Genomic DNA, 21,396 nt, shown 5'->3' with positions numbered 1-21,396 from the left:
CGTTTCGGCGGACGAATTCGTAATTTGCGGGCTGAAAGGACGAACATCCTGGCCGATTTGCATATTTCACTCCGAAGCGCAGAGACCCGACGAAATCTGACAATTTCAACTTTGCGAAATTATTTCTTGGCAAAGTTCTTGATAGTTTCGCGGGACTTATGACATTTCGTTCTGCGAGAAATCGTCACGGAATCAGTGCGGCGGCATCGTTGCTAACCTCAATCTCGAAAGAGGTTATTTCACCCTTAGGGAGGTCAATCATTATTGGCGCTCTCTTTGGCAAGGTTGTCTATTCATTCTTACGAGGATATATTGAAAAATTCTTAGCCTACTATAGAACCAAACAAAATTTCAATGTCAAAATATTTTATTACTCAACATATTCTCCTCTTAATTGGATACATTTATTATAGCGAACCTGCAACGTCTCTAGACCTTTAAAAAAAAATGTTTCTTCTTGCTAGGCCAACCAGACCTTCACAGCTTTTATAACCTCCTCGTGGGAAGAAAATTTATGACCTTCTAATCTTTTTTTCAGTTGAGGAAAGAGATGATAGTCGAATGGAGCCAAATCTGGTGAATAAGGGGGGTGTTCTAGTAATTCAAACCTTTAATCACGAATTTTTTGCATGGCAATATGAGAATTGTGTGCAGGGGCGTTGTCTTGTAAAAACAAAACACCTTTGGGTAGCTTTCCGCGTCTTTTCTCTTCAGTTTTTTCCTGTAGAGTGGTCAATAATGCTGAATAATAATCTCCAGTTATTGTTCTACCCTTATCCAAAAAATCAATCATGATTACTCCATGGCAATCCCAAAAAACTGAAGCAAGAACGTCGGCGTTGTATTGAGGAACAATAAATAAAATTAGTCCAAGAATCCCAATATTCTTTCATTTCATGAAGCAAGAACTTTTCCAGCAGAATTTTGGACACGAAACTTCTTGGGTCTTGGAGAGCCAGAGTCTCGCCCGAGGTCTCGCCATTCCATCGATTGTTGCTTTGTTTCTGGATCGTAGAAATGTGCCCATGTCTCAACTATAGTAACAATTCGTTTTAAGAAGTCTACATCGTTTTCAAATCGAGCACAGATCGAACGCGATGCTTCTACCCTAGCACTCTTTTGGCCAACATTCAAACATTTGGGGATCCATTTGGCAGCAATTTTTTTCATGTCCAAATTGACGTGAACTATATGATGAACGAGCTCGTATGAAATATTCAGTGCTTCAGATATCCGTTTTAGCCCAATTCAACGGTCTGATAAAATCATGTCATGAACTGCATCGATATTTTCGGGGACTGTCACAGAAACTGGCCTTCCCGATGGGTCATCATCTTCAATGGAAAATTTACCCCTTTTGAAGCTTGCAGTCCAATGTTTCACGGTCGCATACGAAGGACATTGATCACCAAGGGTATTAAGCATATCTTCGTAAATCTGCTTAACCCTTTTAAATACAGGTACTGGATGATGGCTCGATACTCCAATTTTTCGATTTTCACAATTTCGGTGGATATCTTCTTTCTTACGATTTATTGCGTAATTCTGGTTCACTTTTACGACCTCAAACCTCAAACTGACACTTCTAATGAGTTATTGTTCGTTGCTATGGTAACGCAATATTTTTTTTATGCATGGAACTGGTCTAGGCTAACTAACACCCAGACTTCGGAATTCTCTTCCACTGGACATTTTCCACGGTATTCCCTATTATTCAGGACTAACCTTCCTTAACAGAATAACTCAAGTCTAAATCAAATCAATACAAAGTGATTTCTTAACAATTTTATGGAGTTCGATATTGATCATGAATTTCTCAACCTATACAAAAAGGCCCGTTCTTATTATATAATTTTTCGGTGCCAAACTTTTGGAATATACGGTAATATTTTTTCATTCCAACTGACTGATTGCTAAAAACCAGAGCGTAAGGCACAGATCACAGCTCCCTATCTGATATCCGAATAAAAAGCGAAAACAATCCCCATCAGTCCATTAATAATCCACCCGGAATCGAAACAAAATGCTATACCCCCCAGAAATCAGGAAATGGGCGCTAACGAAAAAAATCGGAATCGACGGGGAGCGTGCCCATGAAGCGATAAAGTGTATCTCCCATATTTCGGGAATTCATAAAATATGCAATCTCTTTTTTATCCGACGGTGTTTGGCTAATCCCAGAAATTGGATCTGACCGAGGGCCGAAGGACTCATTCATTTGGAAATTGTGTCCGGATGAAAAATTCAATATAATCGCCTTTATCGCCGGAACAGCGTTAGGTTTAGCTCCATCCAGTTTCCCCCACGTCTCCGGAGAGATTGTAAATATTATACAAGATGGGGGAGGGACCGCAGAATCATAAGTTTCCGAAAAGCTAACGTTTGCATTAAACCAATAAAAATCCTTCATGCGGAATGACGCGCTAGATGAAAACTCCCTGTCCCGTGTTGTTTCCCATACTGCCATCTTGTAAAATAAATAATGGAAGGTTTCGGAAAGATATTGCAGCTGGATAAATTTATGGCCGGCCTGGATTCCCAAATTCTTGTGTCGGATACGTTTCATGGTCGAACATTTGTTCCTGATGTCATATTTAATATTTGAGGGAGCTGAAAAATTACCGCGGCAATGCACTACTGCCCTGACGTGTGGTTCGCAGTACGACGCTACAAATATCGATATGGCAAAACGAATATTTATTCTTAATGGCTGAAAAAACACTGTATATTCTACATAGATAAGTTTTTCGAATATGAAACAAAATAAATATGGTCAGGAAAAATACTAGACCAAAACTACCCTTGTGCCATCAGCATTCGAAGTGGAATCTTGATTTTTTACAATTAATGGGTACAAAGAGCATTTTCCGTTGTATCATAATAATGTTCGTATCTCAGAATTCTTTTTTTCGTCGACTATTTTTGAAGGCAAGTACCTACTTTTCGTCCTTATACACTTTTCGTCCTTGAACACTTTTCGTCCGCTCTGTACCTCGCTTATACTGTTGCGAGAGTGGCGATTATTTAATCAGTTTCGAGAGCCAGAATTTGATAAAAGCATAGGTGCCTGTGACAATATCTTGTCAAAATAATCCTCTACGAAATCTACTACATTTTAAGAGTGAATTAACAACGTGGTTTGAATAGTGTTCAGTACGAGGTTCAGTATAATCAAGAATATATAGTGATGGCGGTAAGGATACGAGTACCACTCCTCCTATATTGTTTCGACTGCTTGCTAGCCTCGGCTACGCTTCGGATGTCAATTTGCAATAGACAGTTTTTCGTCCTTCTCAATAGCACATCGAATGGCTATAACTAGGGATATACTCAACTATATCGCTCAATAAGTCAACGTTCTAACAATATTGTCGACATGTTTTGGGTAAAACCGAGGGTAAAACCAATTAAGTATGTATTGAAAGGCATTGAAAAATTAGTTAAATAGGTGAAACTGACCTTCAGACTGTAGTTACACGCACCTTGAGGATATCAGAAGGTAGCCTTTACAATTTAACATGAAAATTTAGGCATCCGTATTTTTGGATTTTTCCAGACATAAAAAAGATGCATCGTGGAAAGAGATTTAGCTCAAATGAAGAAATGGGGTCAATTTAGAGCAAAGACAAATCGCTTCACACAAAGAACATCGAAAAGTTTGAAGATCGTTTTAAAGAACGAGTGTGTTGATTGAGAAAGTAGAATACAAAAATAAATCGTTTTTTAGGTAAGCTCTGAGGCTTATTGAGTGATGGGTATTTTCTTCCGAATAAATCGTTTTAGGATGGCGTTCTGCATTATATTTCAGCGTGTAGCCTCTAGGGAATACGAAGGTCTTATAGCGGCGATAATTTCAAGAAGGTGCACGCTCATCTCTGCGCTCGTTGTCGAAAGTTCCCATTCGATATTATGAACCAGAATCGAATATACCTACACGAATTACTGCGTGCCCTTCTAAAATCGTTCTTCATCAAAAGTTATCGAGCTAGTTAAAGTATCATTCAACTCCGACACGACGTTCCATAACGAAATATTGACATTACATCTATCGCTCCGTCGCCAGTGCTCCAAAAGTTTATAGAACGTGTTCCCGGGGCATTATCTGGCGCCCAAATCGGCCAAATCCAATTTGGACCTCGGTTTTATGAAAACAGAAGACTGCAGATGATTCCATCCGATAAAAGGACACATTATCGACCTCAATCACTTTAAATAGGGGCTGCGCAAGCCCCCTCGCCCCATTTTGGCCCGCTGAAAACGAGAAATGATTATCTGTTTCTAGCGGTTCTCCGACAATATTCCTTTTCTCGTCGCCCTTTAGAGCCCGGAGTTTCTGTTTCAATTATGATCGGAAAAACCATCCGCCCGCTCATCCGGAGTTTCGTCGAAAGTGCTGAATGATACTTGGGAGCAAAGTTGATCGCGGGTTGATAATCTGTTTCGAAAGAGATTAATTTTCATCGGAGGTCGAGAATTTCACGGTGCTATGCTGTTATGTTTGGGCTCAGTCGTTCAACCTTGATTTTACTGAAAAAACTTTTAGAAATAATTACTAACGTAAACGGAATTATACAGAGAATTTCGTGAATTTTTCAGTTTGGGTGTTTTCAATACACCCACCCACAGATCGAACGCGATGATTAATTTTTGATTTTCACTATTTCGGTGGACATCTCCTTTCTTTTAATTGGTCTAGGCTCACTAGATATCACTACATCCTCGTACATATTTTTGGGAAAAATAATTTTCGTGTATGAAATGAGATCCAAATAGAATACATTCGTATTTGAAATATAGAAGTTGTTTTTTTTCACCCTTAGTAGAGGAGATGAAAAAAAATTCAATATAGTATCGCTAATTCCAATGACAAAGTAGAAATTTTTTATCGTTTTAAGATATTTTCGAAAATAAAGAAATAAAGAAACTATGACACATTTTCGAAATCGACAAAATATCGAAGTTGATTATATCTTCAAGACCAATGAATAGATTGAGAAACGATTTCCACTAATGGACTCTTCAGGAAAATCGAGCCCGGGACTCCTCCGAACGTTTTAACCTATCTAGTCCAGCAGTACCAGAAACAACCAAAATCAAGCAATTTGGGACACCTTGTACAATCCGAGAGACTCTGTCGTATTTGAAAGAGCTTGAAGCAACCTTATAGCGAAAGTTGACAAGGTACGACGTATCTGCAAACGATTAATGGCATTTATTACGAGTAAAAGTTCCAGAATTCCCAAGCATATTCGGCATAACAAAATGAGACCTATACTTCATTCAATTTTATTTTAGCAGTCGGTTGGCCATGGAAATTTGACACATTTCACTCTGTATAGTATGAAAATTTGGGGTTATGACGCTTGTCAAAACATTTTTGGGTTTTAAATCAACGCTATGTTGCCCGTTCTACGTAAAAGTTTCTGTTATTACGTATTTTATCACAATGTCGAATCTCTTCGGAAAATATGTGACGAACATAATTGAAGTTTATACAAACTGATTGAAGGCATACCAAATCCAGTTATTTGCATGGAAAATACAAGAGATCAGTATAATATCAGAGTTAATGTTCGTTATCTTCTTTGACTAATGTTTGAATACGTTGTAGATTTCAAAAATATTAACCCGAAGATGAAATGCATATGATGCAGTGGTTGGGAATGTGTATCTCCCGAAGGAATTAACAGATAATTGCAAAAATGTTAAATTCTTCAACAAATATCATCTCGCATCAAAATAAGTAAAAGGACTTAAAGGAAGTTTCAAGTCAAGATGAACTTCACCTTTGAACAAAAATTTTACACGAATAAACAATAAACAGGGCAATTGGCGCTTATTTGTGGGCTTTGTAGCTGTTCATCTTAATACATTGATATTATAATAATAATTGGGTATTTATTGGTACCTTAAGACATTTACAATGTATAGGACAAGTCAAATGAAAAATAAAAAAATCAATTTTCGGAACTTATTCTACGCTACGATGACATTCATCGAAAATCCGGTAGTATACTTTTCGCATTAATTCATTCAAACATAAAATTCTCAAATGCCACCACTTTTTGGGTCTCCCAATAGAAGGAAATTCTTAGTCATCCTCTTCATTCATAAATCTTTCTGATTATGGAAATATTCAGCTGAAATATAAGTCGTTTAGATTCAGCTTAAACATTATATAAATTGTCTTACATTGAATATGTTCGCTACCGTCTGACGTATTGTGGATTTTAGAATATCAGGGTATAACTATTCGAATGAGCGGACCTGAATTCTAAATAGCACTTCCTGAAACCCTGTCTCAAACATTATAGAGTCTTTAATCTTTGCCCTGTTTCTTTTTTCAATCACTTTCGGCATTTTCGTAATAAAAAATGATTTAAGTTGTGGCAACAGTGTTATGACATTAACGACATTTCATGAGTGCCGACCTTACTCCGTTCTAGTTACAAAAACTAAATCTGAATGAAGTATAGTATAAAATCGGCTGTCACAAAAAACAGTGAGAACAGACCTCCAAAACACCCCTCATATATTCAGCACGTCAACAAGAAGCATTATCCGCATTTACTCGTTCCATCTAAGGAAACTCGACCGATTAGCGATGAAGGGACAATAACGACCATCCAAATAAAAGTAATTTTATCGCTTTCCATTATATACAGCGGGACGATACATCCCATAACCGCATTAAACGGTCGTCCAGAGAAGGTAGAACCGATGTGGATTGCAACGGGGTGTGGTGTCCTTTGGACTTTCCCAGCCTCATTATTCATTCATAACGAAACCAGCGTAGGTTTGTCTACCGCCTCGGCCTCTACCGACCCGGCGTTTTTTTTTCTCATTCTCAACTTCTCTAATTCAATTACGGGTAGCGATAGGTTCAGACGTAGGTACCGTCGTCCCCTTTCTCGGCCAAGATCCCCGTGGCTGCAACGATGACGGAAATGGGATTTTTACAAGTGATGCCGTCGAGTCCGATAGGATGTGAGAAATTTGTCGAGCAGGATATTTGAATTGAGTCACTCAGATCGTTCGGGATGCTTGGGGAAGTGTTGCCCGGGTTCAAGGTCGGATTTTTTCTGAATAAAAACTTTTGTACAATTTTATATTATTAGTAGATGGAGGAAAATACCTACGATACAGATTGATGTAAATGAATTGCTACAAAAACGTAGAACAGCCACTTTGCGGCCAATAATTTTAACTCTATTTCGTCGAACTACGTTGTACCTTTAAGGGGATATACAGGCTGTCCCGAAAGCAAATTGCCACACGTTACCAATGAACCCAAAATCACCCTATTTTTCTTTATAAACTATAGGCCAAAACGGCTTCGTTTCCGATTCACAAGGTAGGAAAACTAAAAAGAAAGAGCAAGCTAATAATTTCAAATATCCACAGTCATCCCTGAATAAATTGCTCGAAATTTCGTCCGTTGATACTTCTGGCACACTTCTGAGCGTCTCATTCTTGGATTATCCATGTTGAATATCAACCCATAGTTTCGTTTTATCACAACCAAATTTTACCACAAAGACGTATTGTCTTACTGATGATACAATAATGCTGTGCATCGAAAGGATTTTTTCTCGAAAAACGTGTATTTTGACAAAATCTGATGTTTTTTCAAACCGTTTTTATATTAAACTTTAGCACCTTGTGAATTCGAAACGAAGCCTTCCTATGGCATACTCGGAATGTAGATTTCTATACCAGTCCGATGGTCCTTATTTTTTATAGCCATGTTAACGTCCAGTTTCATAATCAAATTTGTCACTTCAAGCTTGAAGCTTTATTTACTGTCATTTTTAGTAGGGTGAAAGGAAGCGGAAATCTCAATTGGATCGGACAAGTATAACAGGAGATATCGCAGATTGGAATTTGCAATTTTCGAAAAGTTCCATTTACAGGTGAAAAGCGCGTATCTTCCAGAAAAATCATCACAGATCGGAAAGTGATGCACATTTCGAAGAAGCAACTCTTCTAGTATAAAATCTGAGAATTACAGCGATCTCGAAGCAACCGTTCGTTTTTGACGAATTTTTAACTGACCCCATCTTTTTGGGAATTTTTCTAAGGTCCCCTTTAGAGTAACTTATCTTCCAGAAAAATCATCACATATTCCTTGGTAGGTAGGAGTCTGTGGAAGTTCCCGTTTACTTCCTCAAATCTCAAATGCACTGAATTTTCACTAAAACTTGTTACCAACTCAGGAAAATGAGAATACCGCCCAATATCTTGAATTTCTAGATGCAGAAATGGAAAAAGGTGAATTTATATTCACGGAGCCCCCTGGCCTGGCAAAGAAATCATTATTCTTCAATTTCATCTAGTCCTACCGCATACGCAACGAAGGAAAAATACTCGACAGGCAATTATTTCACTATCTGATTTATTTCGCAAAGGTTCTTCCAGATAATGCATTTTCCTCCCTACTTTTACGGGCAACACAAACTTCAGCTTATAATTATAAACCACAAAATGGTTATTGGTGATAGAGACAAATATACAGGATGATTCAAAACTGTAGAGCCAGAATATTCCTAAACTGTTTAATCCTTATATTAGACAGCAAAGGTTTAGTTCCATAAGGAGCCTGATTTTAAGCGCTTCTCGATATTTTTCCTGTGAATGTCGAAGGAAAACCAAACCTATCAGCGGAAAATCCCCTCAGCAACCCCGATCGATTGTCCCCCCCTGCAACAGCCGACTAGCACCCTGTATCTAGACGGGAACTAAGAGGGAAACAAAAGGAGAAAGAACCGTCCCGTAGATAACGACAAACCGCTGGAAATAGATAATCATTTCTCGTTGTCGCAACGCCTCCTGCTGGGGAGAAGGCTGCGAGGCCCTTATTTAGAGTAATTGAGGCCCTTATCTCCCAGAAAAATCTTCCGCACTCTTCTTCTATTTTCATAAGATCGCCCCGCCAAATTGGATCTAGTTATCCGATGACGAACCACAGACGTGGGGAGCAGTTTTTACGCTCGGGCGATGATTGTTCAAGACAACGTGTTTCAATTCCGGCTGATGTTATTGAACGCGATGCAGGGCCGGCTAGAGAGCGCCATTGCAGGGGCGGGATAGGCCCAGAGGTCAGCGGCTTGTAACTCGGACCAAAGCGACGCCTTCGACATGAACTGCTGAGTAAAAGATTGAGAACTGTGAAGAAGGAGCACCACTGAATATGAAACTGATATGATTTGGAAGAATCCAAATCCTGCAATCTTCACAAAAAGGTGTAGGTAGTTCTCCCAATTCTCACCAATCCAAATAAAATTCACGCTATCCTCAGATATGGTAACTTCCGGTCTCTCATGGGATCAGTGGATAGGCGACAATATATAGAAGGTACATCCAAATAGATGTTGTTCTGGATAAATCAGCCTACAATAGTCCAATACTCCTTCTGACGAAAATGATGTACCTATTTTTTATGAAATATCTTTGAAACGTCACATTTTGAAATAACCATTTCTACCGTTTCCCAAAATAAAATTATTTTAACCACTTGAAAATGAAAAGTAAAAATGGGTATTTAAAATTTAAAGCGTTTCATGTGGACTGCACAAGTTGGCAACATTGACTGAAATATGCCTTGATAATAAAGGACAACAAATACATTATCTTCATGAGATAGACAAAGATGGCTGTCTATGAAGTCTGCGACGAACGAGGAAGGTCGTAAAATTTTATGGGATTTTTATAGCCGGTTGCAGTTGAAGCTCGCCAGTAAGTAGGCGCCTGTAGATCAACAGCTGTTATTTTTATAAACAAGCTGATCGGACATTGTTCTTTTCATTGTATTGTATGCGCTGTTGCCAAAACGTAAACTCCGCACAAAGCGATTCAAATTTTTAAACCCCATATTTGAAGGATGATTTTGAATAGTTTCCGCGGTGAATTTGAAAAAATCATGAATGAAACTCATAATTATTCAGTTTAAACTTGCATATGCAGTGATAACCCAAATTGAGGAGAATTCCCCATTATTGAATTGTGCAATATGGCTAACTCATTGATGTACAAGAACATCCTATATTTTATTCTACATTTCGATAGATGCTTGCAAAGACTATTTCAACTACATATGTAGGTAAATGAATATAATAATTTTATGGGTCTCAGATCACCCGTTGATCATTTTCAGCAGAAATATTCCAACATTTGAAGTGCTGTGGGCATATGTTACTTTTGAACCTGGCGAATGGCCATTTGTGCTTAAAATTTTATGGAATTTCTAACTTCTAGCCCTCTGTTTGAAAATAACATTCTTATGAGCTCAAAAGTAATATTGCCACATTTAAAAATGCGGTTTTTTTTTTCGAATTGGATACTCCACATTGAATGGCATCCTTGAAAAACTCTCCAAATGTCGAATCCAACCATACAGGGTGATTCACTGCGAAGGCCTATGAGACTTTTATGGGGAAATCATCATAATTTCATGCTGAAGATTTGCATATTGCGATTTGTGACAATCTGTTCGCTGTTTTGACCAATAATGTGCAGGGTGTTTATGAGAAGATGAAAAAGTTGGACAAAGCCTCCTCACCGTTTTTTTTTTTTAGAAGAATCCCTATAACTTCCAAAAGTTGGGTTTCTACTCAATCTATGACAGCAGCAAACCTACTGTTGTAATTGCCTTCAAATCAGCTATCTAACAATGCAAAAACGTGTGCCATTCGAAAAAAAAGAATAGTAGTTTCCGGTATAACCGTAAGTTGCAAAGGTGTAAAAATATATTAGAGGAGAAAATTCATTGTCGAAAACCTCAACATGCAAATTTTCAACACAGAATTGTGATCGATTTTCTAATCACCGCGATGAATCAGCCTGTATAATGACAAATATCATCCCAGGCATGAACATGGTTTTTTTTCGATTTATACAGGCTGTTCCTAAATTGGAGATGCAAACGAAGAGGGGAGATTCCTTAAGCAATTTTGAGGAAAAAAGCCCATAAACCTGGGATCGCAAAAGTTTCATTCTCGAGATACAGGATGTTACAGTTTGAAAGTATCCACACTTCACAATAAGATATTCAACTGAAATTATGTGTCATAACTAACGGCTTACTAACTGGATTTTTCATGACAATTTGGATTCTTGTGAGGGTTTCGAGGAAATCGGTAGCAGAAGGACAAAACTAAAAGAGCCAATAAAGTTAAGTACAAAAACTTCTTTTTACATCAAAAGGTTCTGAAGGAAAAGGGGAAAGTGTTCCAAAAAAAACACCCTGTAGATTTGATATCGAAATTGGCATGTCACATCGTGTGAACCATGAACCATCCATTATAATATTTATGCCAAATTTCAGGTGAGTAGAAAGTGTAGATTCCAGAAGGAATCTACTCTTTCCTTTTGTACCTCCAATTTTGAAACACCCTGTTCATATATGAAGTTGTTTCTACATTTTGATCTTGAGAAGTATATTAAACGGACACCCTGTGTGGAGAAAGGAATATTAGAAAGATCCCCGCTGGGTGAATGTGACTCAGTGCTCATTTTCCAAACAAAAATTGCACAACTTCTATCCCGAAGAAAATATTGGGGCATCGAATTTATTGTTAATAAGTGAAAAATCCAATTTTGCCCCGCAGTGTTCCAGCAACGGCCAATACCATTTTCCCCATAAAGGATTCATCCTAATAACAGACATCCCGGAATTTCATAAAAGCACCGAGTCAACCCTTTGAAACGGGTTAAATAATATCCACGGATATCATCAGAATCCAGCAGCTCAGAGTGGGGACAATGCCGTCTATTCACTTATTCAGCATCTTTCTGGGAGAGTCGCCGATATTTCTCTAGATTATATATCTGTCTGGCAAATATAATTTATGGCTGCTGGACACCAGGGATAACAAGCCGGAGTGCTCAAGATATAGAGGTGGTATGGAAATAGAATTTCAACTATCGTGACCCGGCAGAGGCGACAATCGCGCCAGCTGAATGTAATGAATTTTTTTCAGCTCTCTGCTGAACAGTACAGGGGTGCATCGGCCGATTTGCAGAACAACGATGGAAATTTCACGAAGAGATTCATGATTTCCAAAATATTCTCACTCAGCTGAGAAGCTATAGAACTAGAGGGGAAAATGCTATAGGTAACTTGGAATAATTACGGTCAGTGAGTCAAACAAGACAGTGACGACAATGGACGATTGATTTCAACAGTACCTATTTCTAGAATTAAAAATCTGACGTACAGGGTGGGCAAAATTCGTTGTCTAGTGGGGGGATCTCGAGAATTATAGCAGCTAGAAGAAAACGGATTGCACATTCTCGAGCTCTTTTTTCATGACTAATCCAAATCTGAAAACAGAATCAGCCTATCATTTTTAGATTTCGAGTTATAAACAAAAATTGAGATTTTGACGATTCCCAAAAGTTCAATAAAAGTTTGTATTTAAAAAAATTAAAGTTCACCTAATAATTCCAAATGAAAAAATTTTTCGAGCTCATCAGTGAATTCTACGTAAAAAAGTGCCTGTAGAAGTTTCAGATTTGTAACTTCAAAGACAAAAAAGGTATGAGAACTATACGAAATTGTCAAACTCAAGAACGAAGTATCGTAGGAGGCTGCGGTTTTCACCATTCTTTGTTTCTCCGAAAATGGGCTCAGAAATGTGCCATCCGTTTTCTTCTAGCTGCTCTAGTTCTTGAGATCTTCCCAGTAGACAACGAATTTTGCCCACCCTGTACACGAAAAACTCTCAGATACGAGCACCCAGAAAAAAATCATCGGGGGAAAAAGTAGGGGAGACACTTTGATGTCTCAAAATGAAGAAAATAACTAGAAAATGTGACTAGAAGTCACAATGAAACTAGATTTCTACTCGTACTCCGAATTCCTCAAGAAGATTCATGGATTAAAATTTGGAACAGATTTTTTCCCAATTTTCTCTTACAATTTCGTTACATTACACCTAAAGTCCTTGTTCTATATCGTAACATTCATTTCCACGTTCATAACTTCATAGACAATCCTTCCTCATATGCATGGTCTGTTTAGAATAACGAGGCATATCTGAAAGCATTTAAATTGCTTTCAAGAGGTTTCCATTTGATTAATGATTGCTCGTTTTCTACCAAAATAACATAGCGAAATGGTAGATTGTGTGTTATATCTCATTGTCGGATGTAATTTCACGGTGAATCGCTCCAACAATATCTTGCAGATCTCATTCGAGCTGATATGACCACAGAGTGAAAAATTGTTTTTGATTCGCATTGACAAGCTGGGGGCCCTACAATGAATTTTGGGGTCGCATGTAACGCATAACATCTCGATTTTTTGTAGATTCCAGAAAACTAAATAGTTCATGATTCAATAGAGAATTACATTCAATCCGTCCAAAGTGAACTCGAAAATGAAAAGTGGAAAAACAAAAAATTTGATTTCCTCTTAAGGAGTGATAGATATCTGAAATTTGGTATGCAAAAATGGGTTTTAGAATACGTTGAATCTATCCCGAACAAATTTGTGAGCCTATCACCCTTCGTTTAGATTTTCATCGTTGAAATGTCAGTTTTTCAAAATGGCAAATTTCAGTTGAAACTTCGTCAAGACCAAATGGTTGTGCCGAGGGGAATGAAATTTTGAGATTCATTACGAGAAGAGTTGCTCTTTCAGAATATGTATCGCAGTAAGATCTACGATAATTTTTCTGGAAGATAATCCACTCGAAAGTCGACCTTCGAAAAATTCCCAAAAAGTTGGGTTCAGTTAAAACTTGCTCAAGACCGAACGGTTGTGCCGAAACGGATGAAATTCTCAGATTTATTACTAGAAGAGTTACTCTTTCAGAATATGTATAGCAGTAAGATCTACGATAATTTTCCTGGAAGATAATCCACTCCAAGTCGACCTTCGAAAAATTCCCAAAAATATGTCACTTGAAACTTCGTCAAGACCGAACGGTTGCTTCGAGGTTGATGAAATTTCGAGATTCATTACGAGAAAAAATGCCCTTTCAAAATATGTACATGGCGAAGGGCCTAGAGTGGGCAAGACTGCTAATCCGCCACTGAGAGACGTCATTCATTCTCTCTTTCACCCAAAAGCGTGCAACTTACTGAAATAACGTACAAGAAAATCTGCATATTCTGTGCAACACAATGGCGATTTTTCCTAGCTCCTATCCTGCCGCACTGCGGCCTTTCTATGAAAACTTCCTTCGCAACTCCATAAATCTAGCGTCAAAACTTCGCTACCTGTATGAAGACTGCATTTTAAGCGACACGGGAAAATTATTACTAACCCGAGTTCGTTAAGACCGTAAAATGACATCCAATGAGAAAGGCAATAATTATTTCCAAGCGGACATAAATGAATTTGTCGACGCTAATACCGAGAATATGAGGGGATCAGGAAAGTAAGCGAGTGCTTCGTTAAAGTATGGAAATTGGTTTTTTGGCCGACGCCGTGAGGAAGTATAAAGTTCCAACTATCAATGGAAATTTATTTATTGTTTATGGAACGGTAGCCGGTGTTTACTTAATGGCTTATTTGGGAAGACGGCAATCGTTAATAGGCAAGGAAATAATAATAAATCTAAAAAAGGAGAAGAAGTGCTTTCCAAGGAGTGCATTTCAGCGATGATAAGAATTTCCTTTTTTAATAAAGAACTATAGGAATAAAGAACGAAAAGTACAAACAGTGTGGAAAATTCTTTCTAGATCTAATTTACTCGCTACAAACCAGTAAGCCTGCAATTCGTAGGTAAATTCGCTACTTTTATCGATAAAACAGAGACAAAGGAAATTGAAATTAAATTATTATCCTGGATACGTTGCTTTCATCAGAAGTGCAGTAAGGATAATTTATTTCTTCAGTATGCCTTCATATATTTTCATTCAAAAAAATGTACGTATTCAGAACACAATTACAATATTTCACAAGCTCATTCATCAGTTCATTAATTTTTATTCCTATTGTTTCAGATATTTGGGGAGGAAACTCAAAGAAAGAGGGAAACATCACAGAATTTTCATGCACATGCAATTTGAACAGTGTCGTACAACGCAAGAAGCAACTACATACATCGCATTGAGTTATACATATTTTCTTTCTAAAAACAATGATCGAAGCTGTTTTGTATTTCACCTATATTCAGTTCGAAAAAAATACGAGAGCTTTCTTTTTTTCGTTTCCTTATGGGTCGATGGCATATCTTCGTGATGCAGTGAAAAGTAGTGTTCTGATTGAATAAATTGCATTTTGGGGGAAAAATTACATTTAAGGAAGTTAGAGAATTGTATTGGTAGTGGCCCTGGCATGGTTGTCTCCAACTTAGTTTTTTTCCGTTGTTTTTTGAGCAAGATTGGGCTCTGTTTCTCCACTTAATAAGACAATGTGAATATCATCATAATTGATGCATCCTAATTTGAAATTTCAACTTCAATTATACTCATCTGAAGATAACATATTGACCTATATGTCAATATGTCGATCTGAATTCACCAAGATAAACTATCTACAATTTTCGGTTGGAAACACATCATAAAAATCCGTCTTGTGTCACATAATTTATTCAGTAGACAGATCCTCATCCAGTATTATGATTGATTTCTTCAGGATATGCTGAAATCATGATCAATTTCAGTCCCCTTTATAGTTCCATAATGAAAACTAACTGATAATAAATTGAGTTTGTTCTTCAGCAAACAATAGCTTCAATTGAAATTTGAATTAATCTCCCTCTTCCCAAGACTGTACACACCAATTTAAACTCCATATTTTTTGACACAGGAAAAGAAACCCAGTATGTTTTTCCCAGTCGAATTTGGTCATAAAGATTGAGATTCATGGTATTTCTTTCATTATGATGAAACGTATTATGATACGTTCTCGATTCAATCGAAACAACTAAATAAAATTCGAGTTTCGAGTTCAGTGACATGCATGGAAGGAAACAGCTGCAATCTCCATGGGGGATCTGTGGCAAGAATCCCACAAAACCATGTAGAATATCTTCATTACGAATTGCTGGAGAAAAAATTCTATTTCTCTCAAAATACGAAACAAGGTTAATGAAAAAAAATATCCACTTAACATTAATTGAGGTCCATCAAATCATTTGTTGTGGACTTTTTACAGCTTCTCCTCAATAATTATGGTTTAGGTTGAGAATTATAATACCTGCTTGAAAGGACCTATTATTTAAATCACTTAACTGGCTTTTTAACACCATTATTAAGCCCTTCCATCGAATTTGATTACAGGACCTGCACGTTTGTTTACTTGCCATCTATCATTTTGATAGCTTAATAAACACAAGGGATTCGCTCGTAAAATAGTGAAATACTGACTTAAACTTGCGGTGAAACTGATAAAAACCAACCAACCTTATTTTGGGTATGTTAGGCTGCAGATCACACCACACATAAATTCCAAATGGGCTTTCACTACATGAATATAGATCAACCAATTTTTAGGTTATAACCCAAAGCTCTCTGTCAACTGCTAACATAAACACGATGAAAGTTGATGTTCGAGGGGCTAACTCCAAACACTGGCGTTCTCGGTCAAATAAAACATTCGAGCTTTTTTGCTGGTTCACTTTTATTTTGGTAGAAAATTATCAAACAATATCGATAACATAAAACGCGCTTGCTCATGTAACACGGAATTTACTCTCTGCGGCTACGCACCATTCGTGATGCATTAAAGCACAACACAAAACTGTGCCAATAGGGCTTTAAACCCGGTCTTTGGCGCCATCTCTGACGAGCCAGTTCAGAAATGAGCGTTTCGAATAGATGGATGAAGCTCCCGCCAAGCTACTATGGTCCATTTCCGGTTTTCTTGAAGGTTATCAGGATAGATGGTGCTGGATGTGTGGGTGGAGAATACTGCTCGCCTTTCCTGTTATCGGTGGAATGCCGTAAATACACTGCCCAACAATTAATAGAGATCACATGTGTACTTTTGGAAAAAACTGGTACATATATTTCAAGTTGTTTTTGACATTTTTTTTCACTTCATCAAGCTCTCGTCCTGTGAAATCGATTCATTTTAGTAGGACGCAGATGATGGCATAAAAAACCACATGGTTTTTTCGGTTTTTGTAGCTACAACTTTGTAGTTTGAACTCATAACTTCGATATTAATTGACCATGACTGAAGAATATCGACGTATCAATCATGTCAGGAAGACGTTTGGCTCCTGTGCAACGTGATCAAATCATACAGTGGATACAGGAAGTGTTTTTGCACCTTTCGCAAAGTGTGTAAGTCGAGCTTAGAATAGTTTCATCCTAAACAACTCAGTAGCTTATCCACCATTGAGTTTGTAAATCTTGACAATCGTTGATAATATTGCCTGAGATCAAACAGTTTACGATACCTATACTTCATTCAAATTTATTTTAGCAGTCGGTTGGCCATGAAATAATTTTCTCAAGTTTTTGTAACTAGAACGAAGTTAGGTTGGCACTCATGAAATGTCGTTAATGTCATAACGCCGTTGCCACAACTAATATCAATTTTTATTACGAAAATGCCGAAAGTGATAGAAAAAAGAGACAGGGTTTCAAGAAGTGCAATTTAAAATTCAGGTCCGCTCATTCAAATAGTTATACCCTGATATTCTAAAATTCACAATATGTCAGACGGTAGGGAACATATTCGATGTAAGAGAAAAGAGAATTTATATAATGTTTCATCTGAATCTAAACGACATATATTTCTGCTGGATATTTCCACAATCAGAAAGATTGTGAATGAAGAGGATGACAAAGAATTTCCTTTTATTGGGAGACCCAAAAAAGTGGTGGCATTTGAGAATTTCATATTCGAGTGAATTAATGCGAAAAGTTTACTACAGGATTTTCGATAAACGTCATCGGAGAATAAGTTCCCTAAAACGGATTTTTCTATTTTTCATTTGACTTGTCCTATACAATGTAAATGTCTTAAGGTACTAATAAATACCTATAATTATTATTATTACATCAATGTATTAAGATGAATAGACACAAATACGCGCAAGTTGCCCTGTTACTTGTTTATTCATGTGAAATTTTTGTTCAAAGGTGAAGTTCATCTTAACTTGAAACTTCCTTCAATTCCTTTTACTTATATTGATGCAAGATGATTTAACATTTTTGTAATTATCTGTTAATTCCTTCGGGAGATACCCATTCCCAACCACTGCATCATATCCATTTCATCTCCGAGTGAATATTTTTGAAATCTACAAATGATGTAAGCCAAGATAACGAACATTAACTCTCCTCAAGCTAGTGCATATTATGATATTATACTGATCTCTTGTATTTTCCACGCAAATAACTGGATTTGGCATGACTTCAATCAGTTTGTATAAACTTCAATTATGTTCGTCACATATTTTCCGAAGAGATTCGACATTGTGATAAAATACGTAATAACAGAAACTTTTACGTAGAACGGGCTACATAGCGTTGATTTACAACCCAAAAATGTTTTGACAAGCGTCATAACCCCACATTTTCGTACAATACAGAGTGAAATGTGTCAAATTTCCATGGCCAACCGACTGCTAAAATAAAAGTGAATGAAGTATATATAGGTCTATAACGGTAATGTAAGCGAACAATTTCTCTGATATTATATATTATTTCGAGCTGTAATTGTATAATCCTGGGATCAGATTAAAACAATTTTTTCATATTCATTTTATTGCAGCATCTGTCTTTGGAATACAATGAACCATACTAGTTTGAAGTTTGGCATTGCAATGGTTTAATCCCTAGTATATTGGCAAATATTTGACATGTGTTTATTTGTTGCTGGGAATACCTTATGCCTTGTTGCTTCGCCACTTTCTTTCTGTACATTCTTGCTGGGTCACCGGGTATCAACACAGGCTTGGAAAGGTCCACCTAAAACAAGTAATAATGAAGCAAATCAAGCGTAAAGCTTGAACAATTTCATTTTAGTTCAGTAGAACTCTGGCTAAAGAGAAATGACCAATAAAGTGATAGCCTATCCGTCAAATAATTTCTTCTTTTGTCGTTAATTTGAGGTAGGTAGGTACGAAATCTTAGGACAAGGGATTGTTCTAAACGAAAGGTTTGCCATTACCGGTTCGCACTTCCTGTGAGTGAGTAAAAGGTCGTGTAGTCGATCTCTGAAATAGGGGGCAAAATTTTCAATATTGATCGCCATGAAACAGTGTCCAACGTCTGCAGGTTCAGTTCTGTCTTCACTCCAAATATCCAATTGCGGCCCAAATTTACTACCTTCAAATAGTTGAAAGAGAAGTCAATAGGCAAAAATTGTTGAAATTCTTTCTACAGCTAAAATTTTTATCATTATGGAATCAATTCAGAATGGTTTTCGAGAATCAGGTATCCTAGGTATATTTCCTGACCAAACTTGAAACCAACAAATTCCTAATCCTGCCTGAACCGATTCAACAAACCTGAAAGTATCCCGCAGAATATTTCCACCATGCAAGACAGACCATAGCCTTTGTAACCAGCCGTGTTTTCTAGTCCTCCCAAAGGAACTAGCAGCATCTTTTTCACAGCTATTTCGGAGTCAGTCTCTAAAATGCCTTTCTCATTAAACGCCCAACCTTTCACAAGAGGTTCTCGTTTTCTTCTACATATCTCGATCTACATGAAAAGATGGGTAAGTCGATGAGTTCCATGCATAATTGGAAAGGATGAAAATATAAGTACCTTTCCTCCTGATACAGTAGACGTTGCCATGTCCAAAGAGAAGGAATCATTACCGTGAGATGGCGCGGCAAAGGCTATGGGATTTGGCCCCACGGCACCCTGGAAAAAAAATGTGGCAATCAAGATATTTGCTTCAATTGGAAAATTTGTTGATTATTTCCAGATCTCCTAGTAAGCATTCAGAAGATAACCACCATTCAGTTTCATTTTAATCTTCACATAGCTACGATTAGGTTTTTTGGGTTATATTTCTCGTATAAGAGTCTTTGAGCTAGTAGATACAGATAACATAATAGTAATTGCGTTATTTTTCAGTTCACAGTCACCGCTAAACATTCTGTGACAGATTCATCTGATGCTTCATATAAAATATATCTTTGGTGATTGTAAGTGTTTCACAGTAACCCTGTTCATGGTTCAAAAGTATTTCGTGATATTTTTCTTTCATCTCTGATTCATCCATTCTTTGGCAAATCAACAACTTCCAGTAGAAATAAATCCAAGAAGCTTCAAGGAATGATAGATCGGCATTTCAGAAGAAATACTCGAAATTTATACAAGATAGAAATGTAAAAAGGAGAAAAATACATACATACTTCTTTAGCTCTTGTTGGTACCATCATGGGCGCAGCGTTGGTGAATGTCATGCCTATGCAGTCATGTTTTAGAGCGTATTCACTCCAGTAACCCATAATACTAGGGTTAGAAGAACCTTCAGGATGAAGAGTATTATTTATGAGTATCAGTTCCAAGAATAAATCGATAACATTCTGTAGACTCAGTAGAATAAAGAACTTTCTGAACTAAAATTATCTCTTACGAGATTGATAAGATTTTCGCTCACCTTTTGCGGAAACTACGGCAAAACCAACCTCTTTAGCCTTTTTTATAGCTAACTGCATACAGAAATCTGCCACAACAGGACCTAGACCGTTTTTACCGTCAATCCAAGCAGTAGACGGCGATTCGGACAATATTTCTGGTTGAGCCTTACAATCTATCAAGTTTCGCATGATATCCATCAAAATCTTATCTGTTGAATGAAAGTTTTAGATTTTTAGCGAAAAACTTTGCAAGGTCTAAGTGATGAGGATCAATGGGAGGCTAAAGAGGAATCTACAGCTTCACAAAAGAATAAGGCGAAAAATATTGGCCTTCTGGTGCTCAAACTTGTTGACATTGAGCTTCTTTTTCTGCTTCGAAAAAAACTCGTATCTCCCAATGAGCCCCTACCAAAACAAAAACCATCTCATTCTTACGGAGAATATTCATCCCATGACTGAAATGTCCCCTTCTATCAGCCTCAATCAAAACGTCAGCGCATAAGAAAGCTGCTTCATCTGGAGTCCCAACAGATTTCAGAGCTTCAAAAACGAAAAGTTTGGCATTTTCAACAGAAATACCTGGAATATTCGAATTGAAATTACGTCAATTTGGTCATGGCATGGCCTGAAGTTGAAATCATCAGAATAAACTACAGATGGTAGATGGTTTGCATTATGTGGCTATGAAGAAGAGAAATATCAGAGGAATAACAGAAAAAGCAATAAACTAGTTAAAATTATTAACTTACTGGTCACTCCCTTTTCACGTTCCCCCATAACAGCAAAGTTATTCCTGCTAAAAAATACAATTCATCTAACAGACAACATAAACTATACTTTTTGGCCGTTTTTCTGACGATTTCTGTCAGTGTGACATGTCCTTTTTGCCTCA

At 37.3% G+C, this 21,396-nt stretch overlaps 2 protein-coding genes across 3 annotated transcripts in view; both read right to left on the bottom strand.

Annotated features, from left to right (window-relative positions):
- The window catches only part of LOC123308731 (semaphorin-1A), a 322,740-nt gene extending 305,815 nt beyond the window's left edge, over positions 1 to 16,925 (bottom strand). For both annotated transcript variants that reach the window (XM_044891524.1, XM_044891521.1), the window contains exon 1: positions 16,357 to 16,925. The gene's annotated coding sequence lies outside the window, so the exon portion shown is untranslated. The remainder of the gene's footprint in view (positions 1 to 16,356) is intronic.
- Positions 16,926 to 18,654: 1,729 nt separating this feature from the next.
- Positions 18,655 to 21,390, bottom strand: LOC123308424 (uncharacterized oxidoreductase YjmC-like). Its single transcript, XM_044891061.1, has 8 exons — positions 21,254 to 21,390; positions 20,940 to 21,083; positions 20,525 to 20,713; positions 20,277 to 20,392; positions 19,681 to 19,779; positions 19,419 to 19,614; positions 19,079 to 19,236; positions 18,655 to 18,876 (listed from the first exon to the last, which is right to left on the bottom strand). The coding sequence occupies exons 1-8, from the start codon at positions 21,279 to 21,281 to the stop codon at positions 18,709 to 18,711; spliced, it is 1,098 nt and encodes a 365-aa protein (XP_044746996.1). The 5' UTR covers positions 21,282 to 21,390; the 3' UTR covers positions 18,655 to 18,708.
- Between the last annotated feature and the right edge of the window lie 6 nt (positions 21,391 to 21,396).

The sequence above is a fragment of the Coccinella septempunctata genome, chromosome 2 (genome assembly GCF_907165205.1).
Source record: "Coccinella septempunctata chromosome 2, icCocSept1.1, whole genome shotgun sequence".
In the NCBI taxonomy this organism is placed as follows: Eukaryota; Metazoa; Arthropoda; class Insecta; order Coleoptera; family Coccinellidae; genus Coccinella; species Coccinella septempunctata.
Note: the sequence above shows the minus strand (reverse complement) of the source record. Positions and strands in the feature narration are given on the sequence as shown.

Bases quoted from the DNA above. Each gene is read 5' to 3' on its own strand.
- LOC123308424 (XM_044891061.1), bottom strand. From the start codon at position 21,281: ATGGGGGAACGTGAAAAGGGAGTGACCA. The intron at 21,084-21,253 runs GTAAGTTAATAA...CGAATATTCCAG, and splicing joins ACGTGAAAAGGGAGTGACCA to GTATTTCTGTTGAAAATGCC. The intron at 20,714-20,939 runs GTAAGAATGAGA...TTCATTCAACAG, and splicing joins TCATGGGATGAATATTCTCC to ATAAGATTTTGATGGATATC.